Source organism: Ambystoma mexicanum, chromosome 1q (genome assembly GCF_040938575.1).
Source record: "Ambystoma mexicanum isolate Mex_15411 chromosome 1q, UKY_AmexF1_1, whole genome shotgun sequence".
NCBI lineage: Eukaryota > Metazoa > Chordata > Amphibia > Caudata > Ambystomatidae > Ambystoma > Ambystoma mexicanum.
In genome coordinates, this window is record NC_090922.1 from 395107886 (window position 1) to 395130776 (window position 22891).

At 47.7% G+C, this 22891-nt stretch overlaps 1 protein-coding gene across 1 annotated transcript in view; it reads left to right on the forward strand.

Annotated features, from left to right (window-relative positions):
• Nucleotides 1-22891, forward strand: part of FTO (FTO alpha-ketoglutarate dependent dioxygenase) — a 2588464-nt gene that overhangs the window by 755440 nt on the left and 1810133 nt on the right. The window contains exon 4 of the mRNA XM_069639585.1: nt 6624-6767. Coding sequence (XP_069495686.1) covers nt 6624-6767 — 144 coding nt within the window. The remainder of the gene's footprint in view (nt 1-6623; nt 6768-22891) is intronic.

Here is a 22891-nt window from a genome sequence, read left to right on the forward strand (position 1 = left end):
GCTGAGAGGACTTTGCACTCGCTGGATGTAGCTAGAGCGCTGAAGTTCTACGTGGACCGCACGAAGGGTTTTCGGAAGACGTCACAACTCTTTGTGAACTTTGGACCTGTCAATCAGGGGAAGGCTCTCTCGAAGGCTTCCATCTCCAGATGGCTCTCCGGCTGTATCATGTGCTGTCACCGGTTGGCAAACCGACCACTGCCTGGCCGTCCGAGAGCCCATTCCACCAGAGCGATCGCAGCTACCACGGCGTTCCTATCTGGTGTGCCCCTGCTGGACATATGCAGGGCTGCTACGTGGAGGTCGACGCACACCTTCACAAAATTCTACTGCGTCGACCGGGATTCCAGGGAGGAGTCCAGGGTCGGCCAAGCAGTGCTGCGCAACCTGTTCGCCTGAGGTGAGCCTGGTGAGGAGGTAAGATGCTTAATGTTGAGTTGATGTGATGCTTAATGTTGAGCCTTTGCCACCTCCCGTGGTTGTGCATGTGTGTACTGCTATGTATTCTTTATTCATGAGCATGTGAATCCATGCCAGACCCCATGCTGGAGAAGGAACAAGTTACTTACCTGTAACTGTTGTTCTCCAGCATGGGTCTGGCATGGATTCACATGCGAACCCTCCCGCCTACCCCTCTGCGGCTCTTCACTTGGTCATACTGCCACTTCACGTGCTTCCAAATCTGAAGATGGCTGCCAGAGGCGGTGCTTAGGTAGAGGGCAGTCATTGGCTGTGGTCAGTATGACGCAGAGACCAGTGATTGGTTATTACTACGAAAGACAGATCAGAAACGAAACTGATACTGGTTTTTTCTTTACCGAGGATTCCCAGCCTGACGACGGGGAATATTCATGAGCATGTGAATCCATGCCAGACCCATGCTGGAGAACAACAGTTACAGGTAAGTAACTTGTTCCTTACTTCTCTTCTCACTCCTGGTTTACCCTCCTGCTTGTATATCAAAGTTCTGTTTCTTGGGTGCAGGACCCATACTTGCACAGTGCCTGGTGTATGTAACGCTCACCTGATTCCCGCAGAGGCGCCGGTCTTGACTGGGGGAATGCCGTATCTTCAAAGGTGATGTGTAACACACGGTTGGCTCTTTGGGCTGGACCTCTGTGCACTGTATGTCTGACTCGAAGAGTAAGATGTCTGCAGATAGAAAATATGGGATTAATGAACTGGGGTTATTGGGTGCCTCTCTCCTCTTCCCTTTCTCTTCTCCTGTAGAACCCCAAAGGTTAACGCCCTCACCTTAGGTAAGTGAACGCCAAGCTCTCCATCTGCCTCGGGGCAGGGTGCCGTAACCAGTTTCTTCACTGGATAAGGGTGCAGGCCTCTTGACCTCAGAGGACTGCTGTCCGTCGTTAACTGCACGAACGGTAAGTTCTGGGCACTTCAAATGTCTTAAAAGTCTTTTGTAATGATATCTCTTGTTTTGCAGGGTTCCGGCGATGGCGGATGGCGGGCTGATGAGAGTTGAGGATCGAACCCGCGTGAGGAATAGAAGCGCCTGGAAGCACGTAAGTAAGCGCTTGTAGCCTGCTTCACGATGCGCACTAACTGTCCCTTTTATCTTGCAGGTACAAGTTTGGAGCTTTAGAGAAGCTGAAGGGTGCTGGAATACCCACTGGATTCGGCGTGGGAAGGAGTAATGGCACGTGAGTAATAAAGTTGCCCAATGTCTTTAAACGCACCTTCTTTTGTCTTTCAGATGTGGGATGCAGCGCCGAAGGCCTCCGGAGCGTGCGAAGAGCTGGTAAGCTTTTGTCTTTCAGATGCCGGAATGCAGTGCGAAGACCTCCGGAGCATGCGAAGAGTAGGTAAGCCTTTGTCTTTCAGATGCCGGAATGCAGCGCGAGGCGTTGGTGACAGCCGATGGACCAGGTTAGAGATGCGCTACCACTGAAGACCGTAGTGCTAACCTGTTCTTTCTTTGTCTTTACAGGTGCTGCTGAAGACTGGATTCCAGGATGGTAAGCCTTTGTTCCCTTAGGCCCAGGATCAGAAGCAGAAGACACGATGAGCGTTCTGCTGCAGAGAATGCAGAATAACACAAAGCAAGATTCATCCATCGGGTGTGGTTTAAATAGCCTCCTGTAGTGCTTAGGTGTCTCCTTCCACAGCCACGCCTAGGTAAGAAAAGAGTTCCTGCTTTCCAGAAGAGTTCCAGTGTTCTGAACCTAGGGAGTGGCTCCTGCCCCACCCAACAGGAAAAGTAGTCCCAAACAGAAGAGGATCAGGGGTTCAACTGGCAGGTAAGTAAGCAGCATGGTCTGCTAGAGGTAAGTCCACCCAAGCATTATGAGCCCGGCGCTTCCAGCGCTGGGACTGGGCATCTTTATGAGCCTGGTGCCACTGGCGCCAGGACAAGGTCCAAAAGGTCCCAATTGGGACTGGCTGGCACTCGGAACCGGGGTTATGGGTCTGCTTCCAAGGGAGTCGGGCAAGTCCTGATCTTTTGGAAGCAGAGATCATGACAGTGTACTCTCCTGCAAAGACTGTATATTCTTTTATGGGTGTGATTCCCAGACTCACTGTTTGCCTGATTCACTATCCTGCCTGTGCGTGTGCATTCTCTGCTCACTCTTTCTTTTCTCCAAGAAATAATGCTTTTCCAGTATTAAGTCACCAAACCTTTCTCAGCAAAGTTCGTATTGGTATCAACTCCTCTTTTCAAATATTGGGTCACCAACCCTTTCTTCACACTGTATTTGTATCAATCTCTCTTTCCAAGTATTGGGTCGCCGATCCTTTCTTAACACTGTTCGTATTTGTATCAATCTCTTTCAAAGATTTGGGTCACCAACCCTTTCTTAACATTGTTCATATTTGCATCGATCTTTCTTTCCAAGATTTGGGTCGCCAACCCTTTCTTAAAACTGTTTGTATTTGTATCAGTTCCTCCAATTACTTTAATTGGGCTTTCTCGCACTGTTAATGATGTGCGACACTCACTCCAAGGGCTCCGGTAACCCACTCACTCTCTCAGGGCTTACCGGGCAGCTCTGGCATTCCTCGTGTCCTTCCATTGACTTCTCCTTTGGTTCGCTGACTGGGGATGCGTCCTGTTAGCCGTTTGGCTCCCGCTTTATCTTTCTTTGCTTCTGCTGTCTCCAGCTGCCTATAGCAATAAAGTGGTGAGCTTCTCTTGGCCCGGTCTCTCTGCAGACTCTTCTCGTCAATCTCTGTTGCCTTCCACAGTGCGCTCGCCTCCAGCATTCCAACCAGCATACGCAGAAGCTGCGTTCTGCTGCATTCTCTACCTTTTGCTCGTATTCTGCTCAGCTGTGTGTGTTTTAAACTTCCCGGCATTAGTTAACACTTTCCAAAAACTAAAATGCAGCATTTGCTTACTGATACAGGTCATCCTCATTGGTCCATACCTCTTGTTCGTCTCAGTACTAAAAAAGGGGGGAAGGTAAATAAGGTTGTTGGTTAAGAGAACTTGCAAATTCTTTATCTGCGTCACAATAAGCCCTGCAGGCATGTTGCAAATGCACATGGGTCTCATTAAGAATAACATCGGAAGGTTTATTTTGATTAAGTGTTTTCCTGCCTCTCTGGAATTTCTCCTCCCCTACGTGGTCCTCCCGGAGATAGCCACCACAGGGTCAGGTAGCTTCTGCCTTTCCCTGCCTTTTCCCTGGCCAAGCAAGAGAAGCTTCCCGCCAGAGAATCATTGACGATGTTGCTAGATTCGTCACATTAGATAGAACTGACATGTTTTATTGCCATGGTATTTCATCTGGCTTAACAAATAAATATGAGAATCAAAAGACTTCCAAATATCAGACCCATAGCTTTAAGGCTAGTACTGGGACGAAAAGGTGCATCGTGAGTACAAAGATTATGCTTGAGAAGCAGAATGAGCAGCCTAGTCTCCTAACACCAGTGATTGGCCCAAAGCAGTATGGTTACATGTCATTTCATCGCAGGGTTTTTTACTGCAATTTTTTTAATGAAAAAACCCATAGAATTATTTAAAAAATATTTTTGGTGGGGTTCCCACTCAACCCCCATTCCTTTTCATTTTGTATGTATTGCCAAACACCCATACCCCATATATATAATCGTCTAACCCCCCCTAAAAATGTGATGGTTTTTTTTTGTTAAAATATTCATGGTGAAAAACCCTTCTAAAATACATCCCGCGATGAAAGGATGTCATACCAGCAGTATATAATTTGCTGGAGTTTTGAAAGTGTTTGTAGCGACAAGCTAGGGAGCGGAGAGCGAGAGGAGGGCTTGCCCTTGAGAAGCTGAGCACGGAGGAGAAGAACACGATAGAGAGGTCCCCGAAACCAGGACACCTCACGTTACTGCTGTGGGAGACCTCCAGACTTCCATTGCAACGGCCAGTGATCTTGGGGAAAAGACACCCGGCTGGGAAGAAGCAGGTGTCAAATGAACTATTTCCGACTCCGACAAAGCTCTGAACGTGACTAGAGATTTCAGAGAAGCAGCGGATCCTCGGAGAATACCTGTACTGACCTGGGGAGGAGAAACGGGCACACAGGTTGCTTGGGAGCTGCACAAGGTCCAGGGAGGCACAGCGCTGAGCAAGTGAACCGCAAAGAGATGGTCTGGGACCCTGAAGAAAGCTAGAGAGAGTTGTCTACTTGGCAGGAGAGTAAACAAAGGGTCGATTACGATATAGAGCAAGTCGAGGACCCACACCTCAAAGAGAGGGTCTGAGACCCTGAAGCAAACTTTGGAGGAGTTGTATACTTGGCAGAAGAGTGCGCCAAGGAGAAACAAACCCGGTGTATGAGTCAAGGACCTGTACCCCAGAATAAGGCATCTGGAACCCTGAAACCAACCAGAAAGACTTGTCTAAAAATACAAGAGACTAAGCGAAGTGTTTATAACACAGTAGTGGAAGTATGGGACCCGCACCCATATGAGAAGTAAAAACAGAACATTAAAGAGAGTCCTGTACTTCATAATGGAAAGCCAACCTTTTGAGAGTCTGGGCTCTTCCCATGTAAGATACCAGAAACTTGAAAGTCTAGAATTCCCTCTGTTTTAGAAGAAGACCTTAAGGTGGTAGAATGCAAAGAGGGAGTTCAAGAGAATATCCTTCATATACTATACAGTACTAAAAGAGAAAAAGAAGTCTAGGGGAAAGGACCGTCCCCCTAGCCTTGAAGCTTTGTATTTTGGAACATTACTTTATTACTTCAATACCAGCGAAGCTGAGAACCATTCTACCAAAAATACTATAAACATTTTAGTTTAGGAGAAAAGACGTTCCTTGCACATTTATCTCAGAATATTAGTTGTAGAGCAGAAGTAGGTTTTGCGGACACAACAGTGACTAACTTTATTGTTTCGGACTTCTGAAAATTTCACTAGTTTCCTTTGAAGTAGGGAAAACCCTCCTAGAGGTAGGGACAGGGAGGCATTTTCCAACCATTTTATTCTTTAATAAAGGTCTTTACCCAAAAAATACCACATTTTGGGTCCGACTCTTGATTCTGACGCCTTACAATTCACTTGTTCCTGTCTTCTAGTTGATCAATCTTGCATACTTTGACACATTCTAATTCTTTTTTTCTTTTTTATGAAAAATAAACTTGTACAAAAAGGCACTATTGTGTTCTGCGCTTCTAGAAAGCCTTCAGTCCATGTCCCTGTGCCTTATTTATTTAGATTTTTGGGAGCTGCTTGGCCTCCTTTCATTTACGCAAAAATGCTTTGGCAGGTGAAAGGTACATAAGGTACATTGTATGAGTCCAGAAACAAAATTGCCTAGTGTTTGTCAGTATGTCCATAGATTAGCCATCTGGCTTCAAGTTAGTCAGTTGTTTTCTTGTGGGAGTAGCGTGAGATGAAGCATATGTAAAAAAAAACTCACTCGCGAGAATCTTGCCGAGTCCTCTGCCTAAGACATAGACATCTGCTCTGACAAGTACTATCTTGGATTTACAGTTCAGGGTAAGGTACTCCCAGAAAAATGGTCTTCTGTTGATGATTTTGTTTAGTGTGAAAAGCTGCTGCTGACAAAATGGTTCTTGCTTTACCATGCAGGGCTTCTACAAGAATTTACCATGGGCATAACTTACTTTCTATTTATTTGAAGCTGGGAATACAATGATTTTTTATTGAGTAAAAATGTAATTTCCATTCCAAGAGGGCTTTTCCTTTGGGAGAGTAAAATATTAAGTCTAAATTGGAAAACATGTTTGTAATGTATGCTAATTAAGATACACTTTTATCTTAAAGCTACTCTTCAGATCAGGCATTAATATGAGTAGAGCTCCAGATCAAACATATATTCGGGGCTGTGTAGGTGCAAGCAGGATAGGCAGCCTTTTATTAATCCATTGTTTCCTATTTTTGGTTGGTTGTGTTTTTACACCACTTCACTAGGGTTGATACCATGTCACCACCCTCTTGTCTCCTCTAGAGCATCTCTCAATTATCAAGTCCTACCCCACTGTACAATATTGGTTATGTCTACTTGTCAATTCAGTAGTCTTGCTAAAATCTGTAACCCGGTAACGCAGGTTTGAATTATAGCATCTGCATTTTTAGGTGTTGTAATGGCTGTTGTGCTATAAATAGATGAATGGTTGGAAAGCTAGCTGGCTGCTAACATGTCCCTTTTTTGATTCTAGATACTTTGATTGAAGATTTAACAGAAAACGTTGGGACTGGCAGAGATCCAGCCATATGGCATGTGGGCTTGAAGATCGCATGGGACATTGAGACACCAGGGTTGGCTGTTCCACTTTATCCAGGGGACTGTTACTTCATGCTAGGTAATTGTAATTGAAAACTATGAAAAGTTTGCATAGAATATGAATTGCTTAATATTTAATTGTACATCTCCTTTTTAAATGCAATTGATGTTTGTTTGTGATTAAATAGTTATTTTATTGAATCCATAGCAGGTGCAAGTCCACTGTTTGTTATTACTCTATTTACCAAATCCTGCTCAGAAAGGACAAAAATTGTAATTGTGCATCGTCATGCTCCTCGTTTGGCCAATGCCGTCTTTGCCACCTGTGATTGGATAAAGGACACTTAGCTTAAAGTGGACCCTGCCAAATCATGGCCTTGCCAATCAATAACTATGCCCACCTTTAGCATGCATTGTGCACCTCCAATGTAGGCACCACTCGTCTCCCTTCGGTACCATCACTTCTGATTTAACCACAGTATCTCACTTTGTACAGTAAGGGTTCAGCGGTACGAGTCTGACACCATGTTGCCATTGTGGTTGGTAAAGACATTTATTCAAGCAAAAATACAGAGGAAACCTATCTCTCCCTAACTCTGAAGGGTTTCCCTGCCTCTACCAAGGAAGTAAGGAATTGGTAAGAATGTCCAAGTAAATAATGTCCACTGGCATGTCAAAATGGCTTCTTCTATCCCTCACACTTGTAACTAATAAGAAAAAGGTAGTGGATATTCCTGGTCCTGAAGAATGGACAGTGAGCCACAGTTCCAATTATAGGGGGAATTTCGCCTGTGAGAATGACTCCCTTATGCAGGTCTCATTTCCCTTTTACCAGCGGCTGAGTTTAAGGTGCTTCCAGCATTATCATGAGCTAAAGATACTGAAGCAATGTCATTATGTTGTGAATGCTACACTGAGATGCCTTCAGTCTCTTCCACTCCCATATATGCAGGGTGTTCATTGTAGGGAGTTCCTTATGCAATTGGGAGTCCTTGTTCCCCAGAGGGGAGTTACTCCCAGTGATGTCCCGCTTTCCCAAACCCCTGTGGAGGGTCTTACTAAGTAGGCTCACCTTACTACCCTCAAAGAGGTTGGCTCCCACCTGGTAAGAAAGGACACATAATCCCAGATGTGTGTATAGGCGCGTTATAAATGCCATATCATATCATATAATTCATCACACATCCTGTCAAGTCTCTTGGATTATTGGAATAGTCTTTCTGCAAGTGATCATAATGGTCACCAGACTACAATATGTGTTGTGGCTGGTTAGGAAAAGGACACAGACTCTGATTTTCCATCTTCTTGAAAGTTGTATTAACTTAAAGAATACATGTCTACCTTTCTATATACTAAGGCTTTTCCCTACCTAACAAAACTAACTGAAGTGCTCGTCAGTCATCAGTAAGAGTCCAAATCAGAATCTGTTCAATCTCCAAACGAACCTATTCGAGGGGATTGGGTCCTCCGACGTATTCCATATCTATGACAGGTAATCACCACAGCTGTGCTGCTTCGGAAACTTTTTTCGGCGTCTGCGTCCTGCGTCGAGGACCTCCTCCGATGATGTGATAAGTAGGACGCACGACTCCCGTAGCCTCAGTTCCGTTTTTTCCGCAAACGTGTTGCTTCGTGAATCTCGGTTACGCCTCGACTCTTTGCAGTTCTGTTCTTCTCGGTTCTTCGAACCTGTTCATTTTTGTGAGAAAATCCATCGTAAGAAGATGTCTTCTACTTCGTCTTCGACCCCGCGTCCGGGCATCAAGAAGTGCGGGCAGTGTGGGTCCAAGTGACGGACTCGCACGACGCCTGCCTCTGGTGCCTCGGGGAGGCCCACGACACGGATGACTGTATCGACTGCCAGTCGCTCACGTCCAAAGCCTTATGGGAACGTAAGAAGTTGTCGGTAGGTCGGGTGTCCAAGCCCCGGAAGTCGAAGTGTGCGGGGCTTTCGACGGATGATTCGAGAGGTGACTCTCCGCGTGGTCGTCAGAAGTCTTGTTGGTCTCCTTTTAGGAGTCGGTCTCGCCACTCCTCGGCCTCTTCGAGGCATTCTCGGAAGCGCCGACAGCGGTCGTCTTCCAGGTCCTCTTCTGAGGACTCTGCCCAGCACGTCGCTTACCCCACCAGCCGTGCAACGCCGGAGGAATGGGCTTCCTTCGGGAAGAAAATGCTGGCGATTCTCGAGTCGCAGGGTACTAAGCCGTCTGCGCCCCCGAGTGGGGTCGGCCCTGAGAGGTCGAGAGACACAGCTCGCAAGAGTGGCCAGCACGAGTCACGGGAGAGGTCCCGTTCGGACAAGGGGACTCGTTCTCGACGTACCCGTTCCAGGTCCCGGTCCTCGACGCGTTCGAGACCGTGTGCACCTGTGATGTCTTCGAGGAAGTCGTCGACGCTCAGGTCGTCGAAGGACACGCTCGGAGCTCCGGCTTCGAGGACTGTGTCGACGCTGTCGATGCTGGCGGCGCTGCATCTGACGTCGACGCCGATCCTCTCGGCGCCAATGCCTGTTCTCTCGATGCCGGCGCTGATTCACTCGACGCCCTCGACGCCGGGGTGTCGATAGTACCCCGTGGCACAGGGGAACCCCTTAGAAAGGCTCTGGTTAAGAGCAAGCACTCTCGGGTGCCTTCTTTTCACCACCTGGAATATATTTCGGAGGTGGATGAGTATCCTGATGGCCTGGTTCCTAGTCAGGTTCCAGATGAGATGGTCTCGGGGCATAGCCAATTTGATGATTTGAGGCAGTCACTGCATGATGCCAGTGGACTGGACACCTCTCCGGAGGTGGAGTTTTGTAGGCCTGAGCCTGGCTCTCATGCCGATTCATCGTACCGGCGCCTTGTGGCTAGGGTCTCCGAGTACTTGGGATGGTCTGCTCCCCCAGGGGAGTTTGTGCAGGATGATCTCACGGACATCCTTGATGTTGGTACCCCAACTGACCATATGGCTCTACAGAGAAGGGTGGCGGCAGCTTGGACTGCTCCGGAGAGTCTCCCGGCGGTGGGCAGGTCCTTGTCGTGAAAATACCGTCCAGCCAGTAGCGACCCCTGCTACTTGACCAGGCACCCCACTCCGGAGAGTTTGGTGGTGCAGGCGGCCACGGCAGGCGTCGTACCCTACCATCCCTCCTGATAGGGACAACAAACGTTTTGATGGCTGGGCGCAGAAAGTGTTTTCTTCGGGTGGTATGGCGCTTCAGGTGGCCAACTCCATATGTACCTTGTCTCGTTTCACACACACTCTGTGGAACTGTGTTGCATTAGCGGCTGAACATATTCCCGAAGGGGACGAACGGGATGGTTTCCTTGCTATGGTCCAGGATGGTAAGGATGCCATGTGTGAGTCCGTTCAGTCGGGTTTGGACATGGCTGAATGCGTCAGCAGTCCATGGCGGCGAGCACCGTGATACGCAGGTTTGCGTGGTTGCGGAAGTCGGGGTTTGCTCCTGATGTGCAGTCCCGGCTCCTCAACATGCCCTTTGACGGTGAACACCTTTTTGGCAGCAAGGCTGACGAGAGCCTTGAGAGGTTGCAGACCTCCAAAGCTGCAGCCAAGTCGTTGGGCGCTGCAGTTCGCCAACCTCTGCCTTTTTGTCCAGCAATGGAGGGGTGGTTCCTTTCGCTATTACTCGTTCTTCAGTAAAGCGAGAGGAGCTAGCAGTCAAAGAGGCCAATGCAGGGGTACCAGAGGCGGACGACAGGGTACCCGTGGTGCCAAGGCCGCTCGGGCAGTTGCCTCTATGCGCTCAGGTAACGCCGCAGCCGCTACCACTCAGTCATGAGGCCATGTCCCATGGTTCGCCGGTTGGGGGAAGGCTGGCGCAGCATCTTGTAGAGTGCCGTGCCATTACTTCAGATGTGTGGGTTCTGGAGATCATAACCCACGGCTACTGTCTTCCCTTTCGGCAGAGGCCTCACGACAATCCACCAGGGAACCTCTCTTTGAAGAGTCCGGATCCCCTCCTTGCGCAGGAAATTCAAGCCCCGCTGGAGAAAGGCGCCATAGAACTGGTGCCTGTAGCGGAGAGGAACAAGGGATGGTATTCCCCTTATTTTTTGATTTCGAAGAAAGACGGGGGATTGAGACCCATCATGGACTTGCGCGGTTTGAACAAACTCCTCAGGAAGGACAAGTTCAAGATGGTTACTCTCTCTCAAGTCCTCCAGGCCCTTCAGCTTCAGGACTGGTTGGTGTCTCTCGACCTCAAGGATGCTTACTTCCATGTGCCGATCCATCCCAAGCACAAGAAGTACCTGAGGTTCGCGGTTGGCGACTCGCACTTTCAGTTTCGGGTCCTGCCGTTCGGATTGACCTCCGCCCCGAGGGTTTTCACCAAGCTCATGGTGGGGGTGGCAGCGCATCTCAGGCAAGGGGGGATTCACGTCTACCCCTACCTGGATGATTGGTTGATCAGGGCGCGCTCTCCCGAGCAGGTCCTGGATCATCTGTCAGTCACCTGCCACTCCCTTCACAGGCTGGGCTTCTCCCTCAATTTAAAGAAGTCCCATTTGACGCCAACACAGTGGCTCCAGTACATCGGAGCAGTGCGCGACACTTCCATGGGGCAGTGTTTTCCTCCCCAGGTGAGGGCTCTTCACATTCAGCAGATGGTGCACACGTTTCAGCATGCCCAGACGCTCCCAGCGTTCGAGTTCTTAAGGTTGCCTGCGGATGAGATCTTTGCATTGAGCACTCAAGATGCAATGGCCGCAGTCCTCCGGCAGGACCTTCTGTGGTGGGCCGTCGAAGGCAACTTGATAAAGTGGGCTCCGTTTTGGCTTCCCTGGCCGGAGGTGACGATCGTGACGGATGCATTCCTCACGGGATGGGGAGCTCATGCCAACGAACTGACAGTCAGCGGTCGTTGGTCTCCGTCGGAGTCCAGACTCCATATCAATCTGTTGGAGCTGAGGGCCGTCAGGCTAGCCCTGAAGGCTTTTCTGCCGACTGTGCGAGGAAAGAATGTCCTGATCCTGACGGACAACACAGTGGCCATGCACTACCTCAACAAAAAGGGGGGGGGGTCACTTCCTCTGTGCAGGGAGGCGATGCAGCTCGAGTTCTGGGCCATCCAGCAGGAAGTTTCGATCTCGGCAGTTCATCTGGCCGGAGACGAAAACGTGACGGCGGACACTCTGAGCAGGCAGAGCACGATCTCTCACGAGCGTGAGTTGGCTCAGGAGATTCTCCTGGAGATCTTTGCCCTTTGGGGGACCCCTCAAGTGGATCTCTTCGCCTCCAGTGTCAACCGGAAGTGCGAGAGGTTCTGCTCGCGGGAATTTCCTCCAAAAGGAGCCTTAGGAGACGCATTCGTGGTGGAGTGGTCATTCCCACTGCTATACGCGTTTCCTCCAGTCCCTGTCATCCCGCAAGTGCTGCGGAGGTTACGGAGGTTCGGTTCCCGGATGATCCTCATTGCTCCGGCGTGGGATCGGAGGACGTGGTACCCGGACCTTCTCGACTTGTCCATCTGTCCTCCACGTCGTCTTCCCTACCGAGACGATCTGCTCTCACGGGAGGGGGGGTCAGGTTCTCCATCCAGAGGTCAGATCCCTCAACCTTCACGCTTGGCTTCTGAAAGGTTGAGTTATAAGGATTGGGACCTCCCTGAAGACGTGATGGAGGTGTTGCTCTCGGCCCGACGGCCAGTAACAAAGTCTCTGTACCGTTGCCATTGGCGTAGGTTCTGCGACTGGTTCAGAGTTCAGAATGTGGATCCTTTTGCATGTGTACTTGTAACGCTCATCTGATTCCCGTAGAGGCGCCGGTCTTGACTGGGCGTATGCCGTATCTTCAAAGGTGATGTGTAACACACGGCTGGCTCTTTGGGCTGGACCTCTGTGCACTGTATGTCCGACTCGAAGGGTAAGATGTCTTCAGATAGAAAATATGGGATTAAGGAACTGGGTTATTGAATGTCTCTCTCTTCTTCCCTTTCTCTTCTCCGGTAGAACCCCAAAGGTTAACGCTCTCACCTTAGGTAAGTGAACGCCGTGCTCTCCATCTGCCTCGGGGCAGGGTGCTGTAACCAGTTTCTTCACTGGATAAGGGGAGCAGGCCTCTTGACTTCAGAGGACTGCTGTCCGTCGTTTACTGCACGAACGGTAAGTTTTGAGTAATTCTAATGTCTTTAAAGTCTTTAGTAATGATGTTTCTTGTTTTGCAGGGTTCCAGCGATGGCGGATGACGGGCTGAAGTGAGTTGAAGATGGAGCCCGTGTGATGAATAGAAACGCCTGGAAGCACGTAAGTAAGCGCTTGTTGCCTGCTTCACGATGCGCTCTTACTGTCTTTTTATTTTGCAGGTACAAGTTCGGAGCGGCTGCCGGAATACCCACTGGGTTAGATGTGGAAAGGAGTAATGGCACGTGAGTATTACAGTTCCCCAATGTCTTTAAACGCACCTTGTTTTGTCTTTCAGATGCGGGATGCAGCGCCGAAGGCCTCCGGAGCGTGCGAAGAGTTGGTAAGCTTTTGTCTTTCAGATGCCGGAATGCAGTGTGAAGACCTCCGGAGCGCACGACGAGTAGGTAAGCCTTTGTCTTTCAGATGCCGGAATGCAGCGCGAGGCGTTTGTGACAGCCGATGGACCAGGTAAGTGAAGAGCTGTCACTGAAGACCGTAATGCTAACCTGTTCTTTCTTGTCTTTATAGGTGTTGCTGAAGACTGGATTCAGGATGGTAGGCCTTTTTCCTTAGGCCCAGGATCAGATGCAGAAGACACGATGAGCGTTCTGCTGCAGAGGATGCAGAATAACGCAAAGCAAGATTCATCCATCGGGTGTGGTTTAAATAGCCTCCTGTAGTGCTTAGGTGTCTCCTTCCACAGCCACGCCTAGGTAAGAAAAGAGTTCCTGCTTTCCAGAAGAGTTCCAGTGTTCTGAATCTAGGGAGTGGCTCCTGCCCCACCCAACAGGAAAAGTAGTTCCAAACAGAAGAGGATCAGAGGCTCAACTGGCAGGCAAGTAAGCAGCACGGTCTGCTGCAGGTAAGTCCACCCAAGCATTATGAGCCCGGCGCTTCCAGCGCTGGGACTGGGCATATTTATGAGCCTGGTGCCACTGGCGCCAGGACTGGGTCCAAAAGGTCCCAATTGGGACTAACCTGGGTTATGGATCTGCTTCCAAGGGAGTTGGGAAAACCCTGACCTTTTGGAAGCAGAGATCATGACAGTACCCCCCCTCAAGGCCCCTCCCAAACCGGGCTTCTCCGGGGTTTTTGGATTGTCAGGAAATGTTCGGTGAAATCTTTTGATTAGGCGAGGAGCGTGGACATATTCAGCAGGTTCCCAGGATCTCTCTTGGGGGCCGTAGCCTTTCCAGTCAATTAGGTAAAATAGTTTAGATTTGGAGATCTTGGAGTCCAGAAGGCTTTTGACTTCAAACTCAAGTTCTCCATCAACTAGGATAGGTTTTGGAGATTTAGTTAGTCGGGTTTGAGGTTGCACGGGTTTTAATAGAGAGACGTGGAAGACCGGATGTATCTTCATGTGCGGGGGCAAGTCCAACTTGACCGCTACTGGGTTTACTATGGTAGTGAAGGAATAGGGACCAAGGTATCTTGGGTTGAATGTGCGTGGCCCTTTTAGAGGTAGATATTTGGTGGATAACCAGACTTGATCCCCTACTTGATATTGAGGGGCTTCCTTCCGATGTTGATCTGCTCCTTTCTTGTATTGTTCTTTAGCCCTTTGAAGGTGAGAAACAGCTTCCTTAAAGGCTTGGGTGATTGTAGAATGCAGGTAGTCTACTGCTGGTGTTTCAAGATCTTGGAGGGGATCCAACTCCGAGGTTCGAGGGTGACTGCCGTACAAAAGAAAAAACGGGGTTTTCCCAGTTCCCGAATGGACAGAGTTATTGTAGGCATATTCGGCTATCCAAAGGATGTCTTTCCAAGTTTTTTCAGTTTGTTGCAGCATGCAGCGTAAATACTGTTCCAGAGTTTGATTGGTCCTCTCGGTTTGTCCGTCGGTCTGAGGGTGGTGACTGGTCGATAGTCTCACATCAATTTGAGCCGACCGACAGCAACTTCGCCAAAAATGAGAAATAAATTGACTACCTCGATCCGAAATTAGAACCGAAGGAAAACCGTGCAGTCGGACGATGTTTTCGAGAAATTCTCGGGCCAGAGTTGCTGCTGTTGGCAAGCCTTTGAGCGGAATGAAATGCGCCATCTTGGAGAATAAGTCCACGATTACTAGAATCGTATTGTATCTGGAGCATGGAGGTAGATCGGTGATGAAGTCCATAGAAAGCGTATGCCAAGGGCGAGGTGGGATGTCAATAGGGCGTAAGAGGCCTGCTGGTCTTTCCTTTTGACTCTTGTTTTGGGCGCATACTCCACAGGACATTATAAAGTCTCTGATATCTTTTTTCCAAGACGGCCACCAGAAGTAGCGCTTGATCTTTTCTGAGGTCTTGGCCATACCGGGATGTCCTTCCATTAAAGAATCGTGATAACAAGAGATTACTTTTTTCTGTAAATCTGTGCTGGGTAGGTATAATCGTTCTTGGAAATACAATAAGTTGTCCTTTACTGCAAAGTCCTTTCCCTGCAGATGCCAATTCTGTATGTCTGCTGGAGTTACAAGTTGCCTGGCTTTATCCTTAACTTCCTCTATGGATTCTGTGGCGATTACACCCAGAATTCTTTGTTTGGGAATGATTGGTACAGGTTTAGGGTTGATCAAGTGTTCTTCCACTCCCATCCGAGAAAGGGCATCAGCTTTACCGTTCTTTGTACCAGGTCGATAGGTAATTATGAAGTCAAACTCGGCAAAGAATAATGCCCAACGGAGTTGTCTAGAGGATTGGGCTTTTGCGGTTTTCAAATATTGCAGGTTTCGGTGATCCATAATCACAGTAACGGTGTGTCGGGCCCCCAGCAGATAATGCCGCCAAGCCTTAAAGGCAGACTTGATAGCCAGAAGTTCCTTGTCAGTAATCGTGTAATTGATTTCAGGAGGCGAGAATTTGCGGGACCAAAATGCCACGGGATGCAACTGATTGGTTACCGGGTCCTTTTGTGATAGAACTGCCCCCATGGCAAGGCTTGAAGCATCAGTGTCCACGATGTAGGGGAGTTCGGGGCAAGGGTGTTTTAAGATTGGTGCAGAGATAAATTTAGTCTTCAAATCCTGGAAAGCTTGGTCCGCCTCGGTAGACCATTCAAAACGTTTGTTTTTCTTTAACAAGGCAGTGATGGGCTGGACTATTCGAGAGAATTCGGGGATAAACCTGTGGTAAAAGTTAGCGAAGCCTAACATGCTTTGCACACCTTTTACGGAGGATGGTGATGGCCATTTGAGATCTGCATCGACCTTCTTTGAATCCATACGCACTCCGCCAGGTGATAATATGAATCCCAAGAATTCAACTTCAGTCACGTTGAAAAAACATTTTTCCAACTTAGCGAAAAGTTTGTGTTGACGCAATCTTTCGAGGACCATTTTCACGTGTTTCCGATGTTCAGATTCCGATGAAGAATAAACGAGGATGTCGTCAATGTAAACAACAACACACACATCTATGAGCTCTCTGAGGACATCGTTCATAAAATATTGAAAGGCGGCCGGGGCATTGCAAAGTCCGAAGGGCATGACCTGATATTCAAATAGCCCATACTTGGTGCGGAAGGCTGTCTTCCATTCATCGCCCTCTTTTACTCGTACCAAGTGGTAAGCTCCTCTAAGATCCAGCTTTGTATATATGCATGCTTTTCTGACTTGGTCCAGGAGTTCAGGGATCAAAGGTAACGGATATCTATTCTTAACGGTGATCTGGTTCAGGGAGCGATAATCTATACAAGTTCTAAGGTCTCCTTCCTTTTTTGGAACGAAGAACAAAGCTGAAGAAGCAGGGGACTTGGAAGGACGAATAAACCCATTTGCCAGGTATTGATCCAGGTATTGTCGAAGGTGAAGGTTCTCAGGCTCGGTGAGGGCATACATTCTACTACAAGGAGGAGTAGATCCAGGTATCAGGTCTATCTGGCAGTCATAAGACCTATGAGGAGGTAGAGAGTTAGCCTGATCCTTCCGGAAAACATCTTGGTATTCTAGGTATTCGGGAGGTAACTGGGGAGTCTCTGAAGAAATTGCTGCCAGTGCAACACCAGGTGGAGGGTGACAAGTAGAGACACATTCTGGAAACTGGACCGTTCTTGCTCGCCAATCGATCAGAGGATTGTGTTTCTCTAACCAAGGTATTCCTAGAATAATCTGAAACTAAGGGGCCTTGATCACATCGAACACGATCTTCTCATGGTGTCCATCTTGACTTACTAGCGTCACCTCTTGAGTGGTATGCGTTACTGGCCCGGAGGCTATCTCCGTACCATCCACCGTAGTAATGACGTCCTTTACAGCCTTGGGACAAAGAGTTAGATTCATCCTCAAAACCATTTCATGATCCACATAATTGCCGATGGCACCGCTGTCGACGTAAGCTTCAATTGCATGTGATCGATCCGGATTATCAGGGCTAATGAGGACCATAGGTATCACGAAATGCGAGGTCACGGAACTGGTTTTCACGCTCGGCAAGAGGACCTCTATTCTTGTCGGGCGAGGTTGTTTCCCTGCTCAGAGTTTGTAACTTTGGTAACTGCAGCTCCTACTGCCTTCTTGGCAGGTTTCACCGGACAGTCTCGAAGAAAGTGCCCTGAGTTTCCGTAATAGAGGCATAATTGCAACTGTTTTCTCCTTTCCCGCTCCTTTTGTGTTAGAGGACCTTTCAGACCCCCTATTTGCATGGGTTCCCCGGAGTCTACTCCTTTGGAAGGAGTTGACGGTTTGGAAAATACTCGAGCATCAAACTTGGAACGATCGGCCTTCCTGTTCTGCAGTCTGTGATCTATTTGAACGACTAAGTCTATATAGTCCGAACAATCTTGTGGGGGATTCACTACTTGGGCTAACACATCTTTGAGCTCTCCACGTAGACCTCTATAAAACAGCGTAATCCTTTTGTCCTCAGGCCATTGAGTTTCCACTATCAGTCTATTGAAAGACGCAATATAAGCCAAAAGGTCTTGATTACCTTGTCGCAACGAAAGAAGCTCATTGTCCAAGGCCTGCCCCTGTGAATGTCTTGCGAACAGTTTTTCCATACTGAGCTGAAAAGCTTGAAAATCATGGAGGACCGGATCATCTTGATTTACTAAAGGGATCGACCAGTCTGCCGCATTGCCACTAAGGTACGAAAGCACGAAAGCTACTTTAGCTTGATCAGTTGGAAAGGCTGCTGGCCGGCATAAGAAATGCAACCGGCACTGATTGATAAATACTGCAAACCTCTTTGGGTCACCAGAAAATCGTTCGGGCGGAGCCAGAGGTACATTCCCAGGTAGGTGGATCTGCACTGGATTCATAGAGGATGTAGAAGGAAGATTTCCCCCAGATGCGGGTAACGGGGTCTGTCCGGCTTGTGACTGTAGCAATTGTCTAGCGAGATCATCTGTTCGCTCCTTGGAAATAATCAGTTCCCTTCTTAGAGCGTTCGTTTCCTGACGGGCTGCATGCACTTCTGCCCTTAGTTCCCCAAGTAACTGGGCTAGCTGGTCGGTATCCGAGGTTTCCATAGCGCCTGGACGGGAGTTTTGTGGTTGGCTTTGCGTTCTGTAACGCTCACCTGATTCCCGTAGAGGCGCCGGTCTTGACTGGGCGTATACCGTATCTTCAAAGGTGATGTGTAACACACGGCTGGCTCTTTGGACTGGACCTCTGTGCACTGTATGTCTGACTCGAAGGGTAAGATGTCTGCAGATAGAAAATATGGGATTAAGGAAGTGGGTTATTGAATGTCTCTCTCTTCTTCCCTTTCTCTTCTCCTGTAGAACCCCAAAGGTTAACGCTCTCACCTTAGGTAAGTGAACGCCGTGCTCTCCATCTGCCTCGGGGCAGGGTGCTGTAACCAGTTTCTTCACTGGATAAGGGGAGCAGGCCTCTTGACTTCAGAGGACTGCTGTCCATCGTTTACTGCACGAACGGTAAGTTTTGAGTAATTCTAATGTCTTTTAAAGTCTTTAGTAATGATGTTTCTTGTTTTGCAGGGTTCCGGCGATGGCGGAGGACGGGCTGAAGTGAGTTGAATATGGAGCCCGTGTGATGAATAGAAGCGCCTGGAAGCACGTAAGTAAGCGCTTGTTGCCTGCTTCACGATGCGCTCTAACTGTCTTTTTATTTTGCAGGTACAAGTTCGGAGCGGCTGCAGGGTGCCGGAATACCCACTGGGTTAGATGTGGAAAGGAGTAATGGCACGTGAGTATTAAAGTTCCCCAATGTCTTTAAACGCACCTTGTTTTGTCTTTCAGATGCGGGATGCAGCGCCGAAGGCCTCCGGAGCGTGCGAAGAGTTGGTAAGCTTTTGTCTTTCAGATGCCGGAATGCAGTGTGAAGACCGCCGGAGCGCACGAAGAGTAGGTAAGCCTTTGTCTTTCAGATGCCGGAATGCAGCGCGAGGCGTTGGTGACAGCCGATGGACCAGGTAAGTGAAGAGCTGTCACTGAAGACCGTAATGCTAACCTGTTCTTTCTTGTCTTTATAGGTGTTGCTGAAGACTGGATTCAGGATGGTAAGCCTTTTTCCTTAGGCCCAGGATCAGATGCAGAAGACACGATGAGCGTTCTGCTGCAGAGGATGCAGAATAACGCAAAGCAAGATTCATCCATCGGGTGTGGTTTAAATAGCCTCCTGTAGTGCTTAGGTATCTCCTTCCACAGCCACGCCTAGGTAAGAAAAGAGTTCCTGCTTTCCAGAAGAGTTCCAGTGTTCTGAATCTAGGGAGTGGCTCCTGCCCCACCCAACAGGAAAAGTAGTTCCAAACAGAAGAGGATCAGAGGCTCAACTGGCAGGCAAGTAAGCAGCATGGTCTGCTGCAGGTAAGTCCACCCAAGCATTATGAGCCCGACGCTTCCAGCGCTGGGACTGGGCATATTTATGAGCCTGGTGCCACTGGCGCCAGGACTGGGTCCAAAAGGTCCCAATTGGGACTGGTTGGCACTCGGAACCTGGGTTATGGATCTGCTTCCAAAGGAGTTGGGAAAACCCTGACCTTTTGGAAGCAGAGATCATGACAGTACTAATAAAGTAGGCCAAATCCCAATATTTTTTGTTGACGGGGGTGCAATTCTCAAAATTGGGATAAATAACGAGAAAATGTATAGGCGTGTCAGGGAACTGGCACTGGAGAATTGCTTACCCCTCACTACTCTAACCTTAGAGATGGGTTGGAAAACTTATGGTCATACATATATACATTTGCATAACAGCATTGATCTGTGCAAACAGCAACTGTAGGCAGCCACACACGTGAGCATACATGAGAGTAATTTTAATTGGGAGTGTCAAACATATTAAAAAACAACAGACTAATACATCAACAAGTAAAAACGCACACAAAATAAAGTTGCACTATTTTGTGTCAGGGAAAATAAGGCAAGGCTACAGGTAACAAAAAGCCAAAAAGAGAACAGACAAAAAAGGTGAGGCAACTTAATACACCTTCTAATCCTGATACACAAATTATACAAAATGGCTAAAATTAGACATTTGATGAGATATAAAATGTCGACATGTTTCGGCCAGTAATCAGATGGGACAGTTTCTCAAGTGTCCATACAGAAGAAAAATGTAGTGGCCATCTTCAGGACAGGACATTTCTTCAAGATGAGCCTTATGAGCAATTTACTATTGGCGTCAGAGATCTAAAAAGATGTATATATATATATACAATTAATCATGGGACATCAAAACATTGACTTACATGATAGGGCTACAATGTCATTAGATACATAACCTCAGATGTATAAACAAAACTCATGTCGCAAAACACATTCAAATATACCATCAAAATTTGTCCTCTAGACAAGCTAGTTTCAAATATATGCTTACCACAGAACACAGTTAACATAACATCGTGTGACACATAGGATAGATCCAACCCTTACCAGTAACTCCTGGATCGAGTGTGATCAAACCAAAGAGAAGGACAAAGCCGTCAATGACTCCTTCGTGGACAGAATTGTCGCACCTACTGACTGATTAATAGTCATCCAGATGACTCATGGCACAATCTACATAAATAGACAAAGAGTTGCCAGTAATTACATATTGGTCCTTTTTCATATTGGTCTTTCCATTTGTCATGTTATTGCTACCAAGGGCAGTGCTAAAGAAATTAGCCCGCGGAAACCGTGGCACAGAACAGCTTTATTCATACAAAAAAGTAGCTTACTTCCAAGTGTCGCCAGTTAGGTCATACACGTGACTGGAGGGAAACTATAGTGAACATCATTTAGGCATCCAGTGTGGGACTCAGAGAGATGTCGTAGCATCAGATTCACGGAGTGCCCTAAGTCAATAAAAGGGAAAAGAGAAAGAACCGTGGCGGTTTAATCTGAGGGTCCTTTCAGAAGAGCACAACCTTTAGGGAGGGCAATATTTATGTATACCTTATTTTAGAGTCTAGCACGAAAAAACGGCATCAGTCCCGATTCGTGGTGGGAAAGTGCAGCAAGAAACTCATACCGACGTTCGAACACAGTGAAATTAAGCCTGTATGATCGAGAGCTTGCTGAACAATTACTATGCAGTCAATCTGCAAAACACAGAACACAAAGAGCTAATCAAAAACACAGTATTAGCAAAGTCGAGCTTGTCACTGTGAGCAGAGTAGAGTTCAGGGGATTACCTCGAACTACTCGATTTGGAACCAAACGATCCTCTCGTCACGACCGCGAGTAGCAACTGGTAGGAGCGGTCGTCAAGAGGACGAATTTAAATACGTCTCGACGTCGTCACCACGGCGGACGGAGACTCCTTTATTTAAAGGTACAGTGTATCTGATACCTCGCAGGAAGCAAGGTCTTAATACACACGTCAGAGCATGACAGTGTTTGAGAGAACTATTCATCCGGGGCCCCGCGATGGTGTGGAGGTGCCAACCTGGGATGCACACAACAATGAAAGCAGCTTATATGGGCAAGAATCGAGAGAATGAAAAGTCAACCAAAATCTGTGTTTGACAAAAAATGATAATTTTGGGTGCCCAAAGGTGACATAACGAAAACGTCACAAGGCCACAGTATGACCCCTCAAGGGGCAGAGGGGGTGGGGGGGGAAGAGAAATGGGGGGGAAATGAAGGGAGGAAGAAGAAATGAAGAGAAGGGGAAGGAGGAAAAGAGGGAGGGGGTGGGTGAGCAAATGTTCATCACCCTCCCACCTAGTCACAGGTGCAACCCGAATCACGTGATTAAATTGTTCCATTCCACAGAGGAATTCAGGCCATGGCTGACCGTATTCAGGTTGTATATCAGCCTTTGTTCAGCTAGGCTCAGAGATAAATCTCTATTACCTCCTCTAGGGGAGGGCAACATTTTTTGAATGACAAACCATTTTAGATCAGTGTATTTGTGCTTTGCAGCAATATAGTGAGACACAAGAGGTTTGTTCTCGGTTTTATTCTTCAAACACGACCTGTGTTCACAAATTCTAAGCCGTACAGCACGGCTGGTTTTTCTTTTATACAATAAATCGCACGGGCATTTAATGCCATAGATAAGCCAATCCGAAGCACAATTGGAAAAGGATCTCAAATTCCATATTTTGCCATTAAGTTCAATTGACTTGCAATTGGAGGTTAAAGCACAGACTGAACAATGGCCACATTTAAAATGGCCTACTACCGGTGGGAGATTCCACTAGGTAGCTTGTGATGTTGTTGGACAAATGGCTGGATAGGTATGAACCAAAAAATCTTTCACATTTTTTTGGCGTTTGAAAGCAAACCTAGGTTGTGCGGGGCAAAACTGTTCCATGGCCAAAATATGCCACTGTTGTTTAATCACTTTACGTAAAGCATTACTGATAGGGCTAAAAGTGCTCACGCCCGTTATCCTGTCTTCTACAGTCGTAGACTCGTGATGAAGGCATCTAGTTCTATTGGCATATTTGGCTCTTTTATATGCTCGGTTGATGCATTTTGTAGGATAACCCCTATTGGACAAACGTTTCAAATCTTTACTTTCTCGGATAAAATCTCTGAGATCGGTACAATTTCTTCTTAGTCTTAGGAATTGCCCGATGGGTAGATTCTCACGTAGGCTAAGAGGATGGAAGCTATTGTAACTGAGAAGTGTATTTTTGTCCGTAGGTTTACGAAAAAGGCTGGTGTTCAGGGTGCCTTCTTCAGTTTTAAAGAT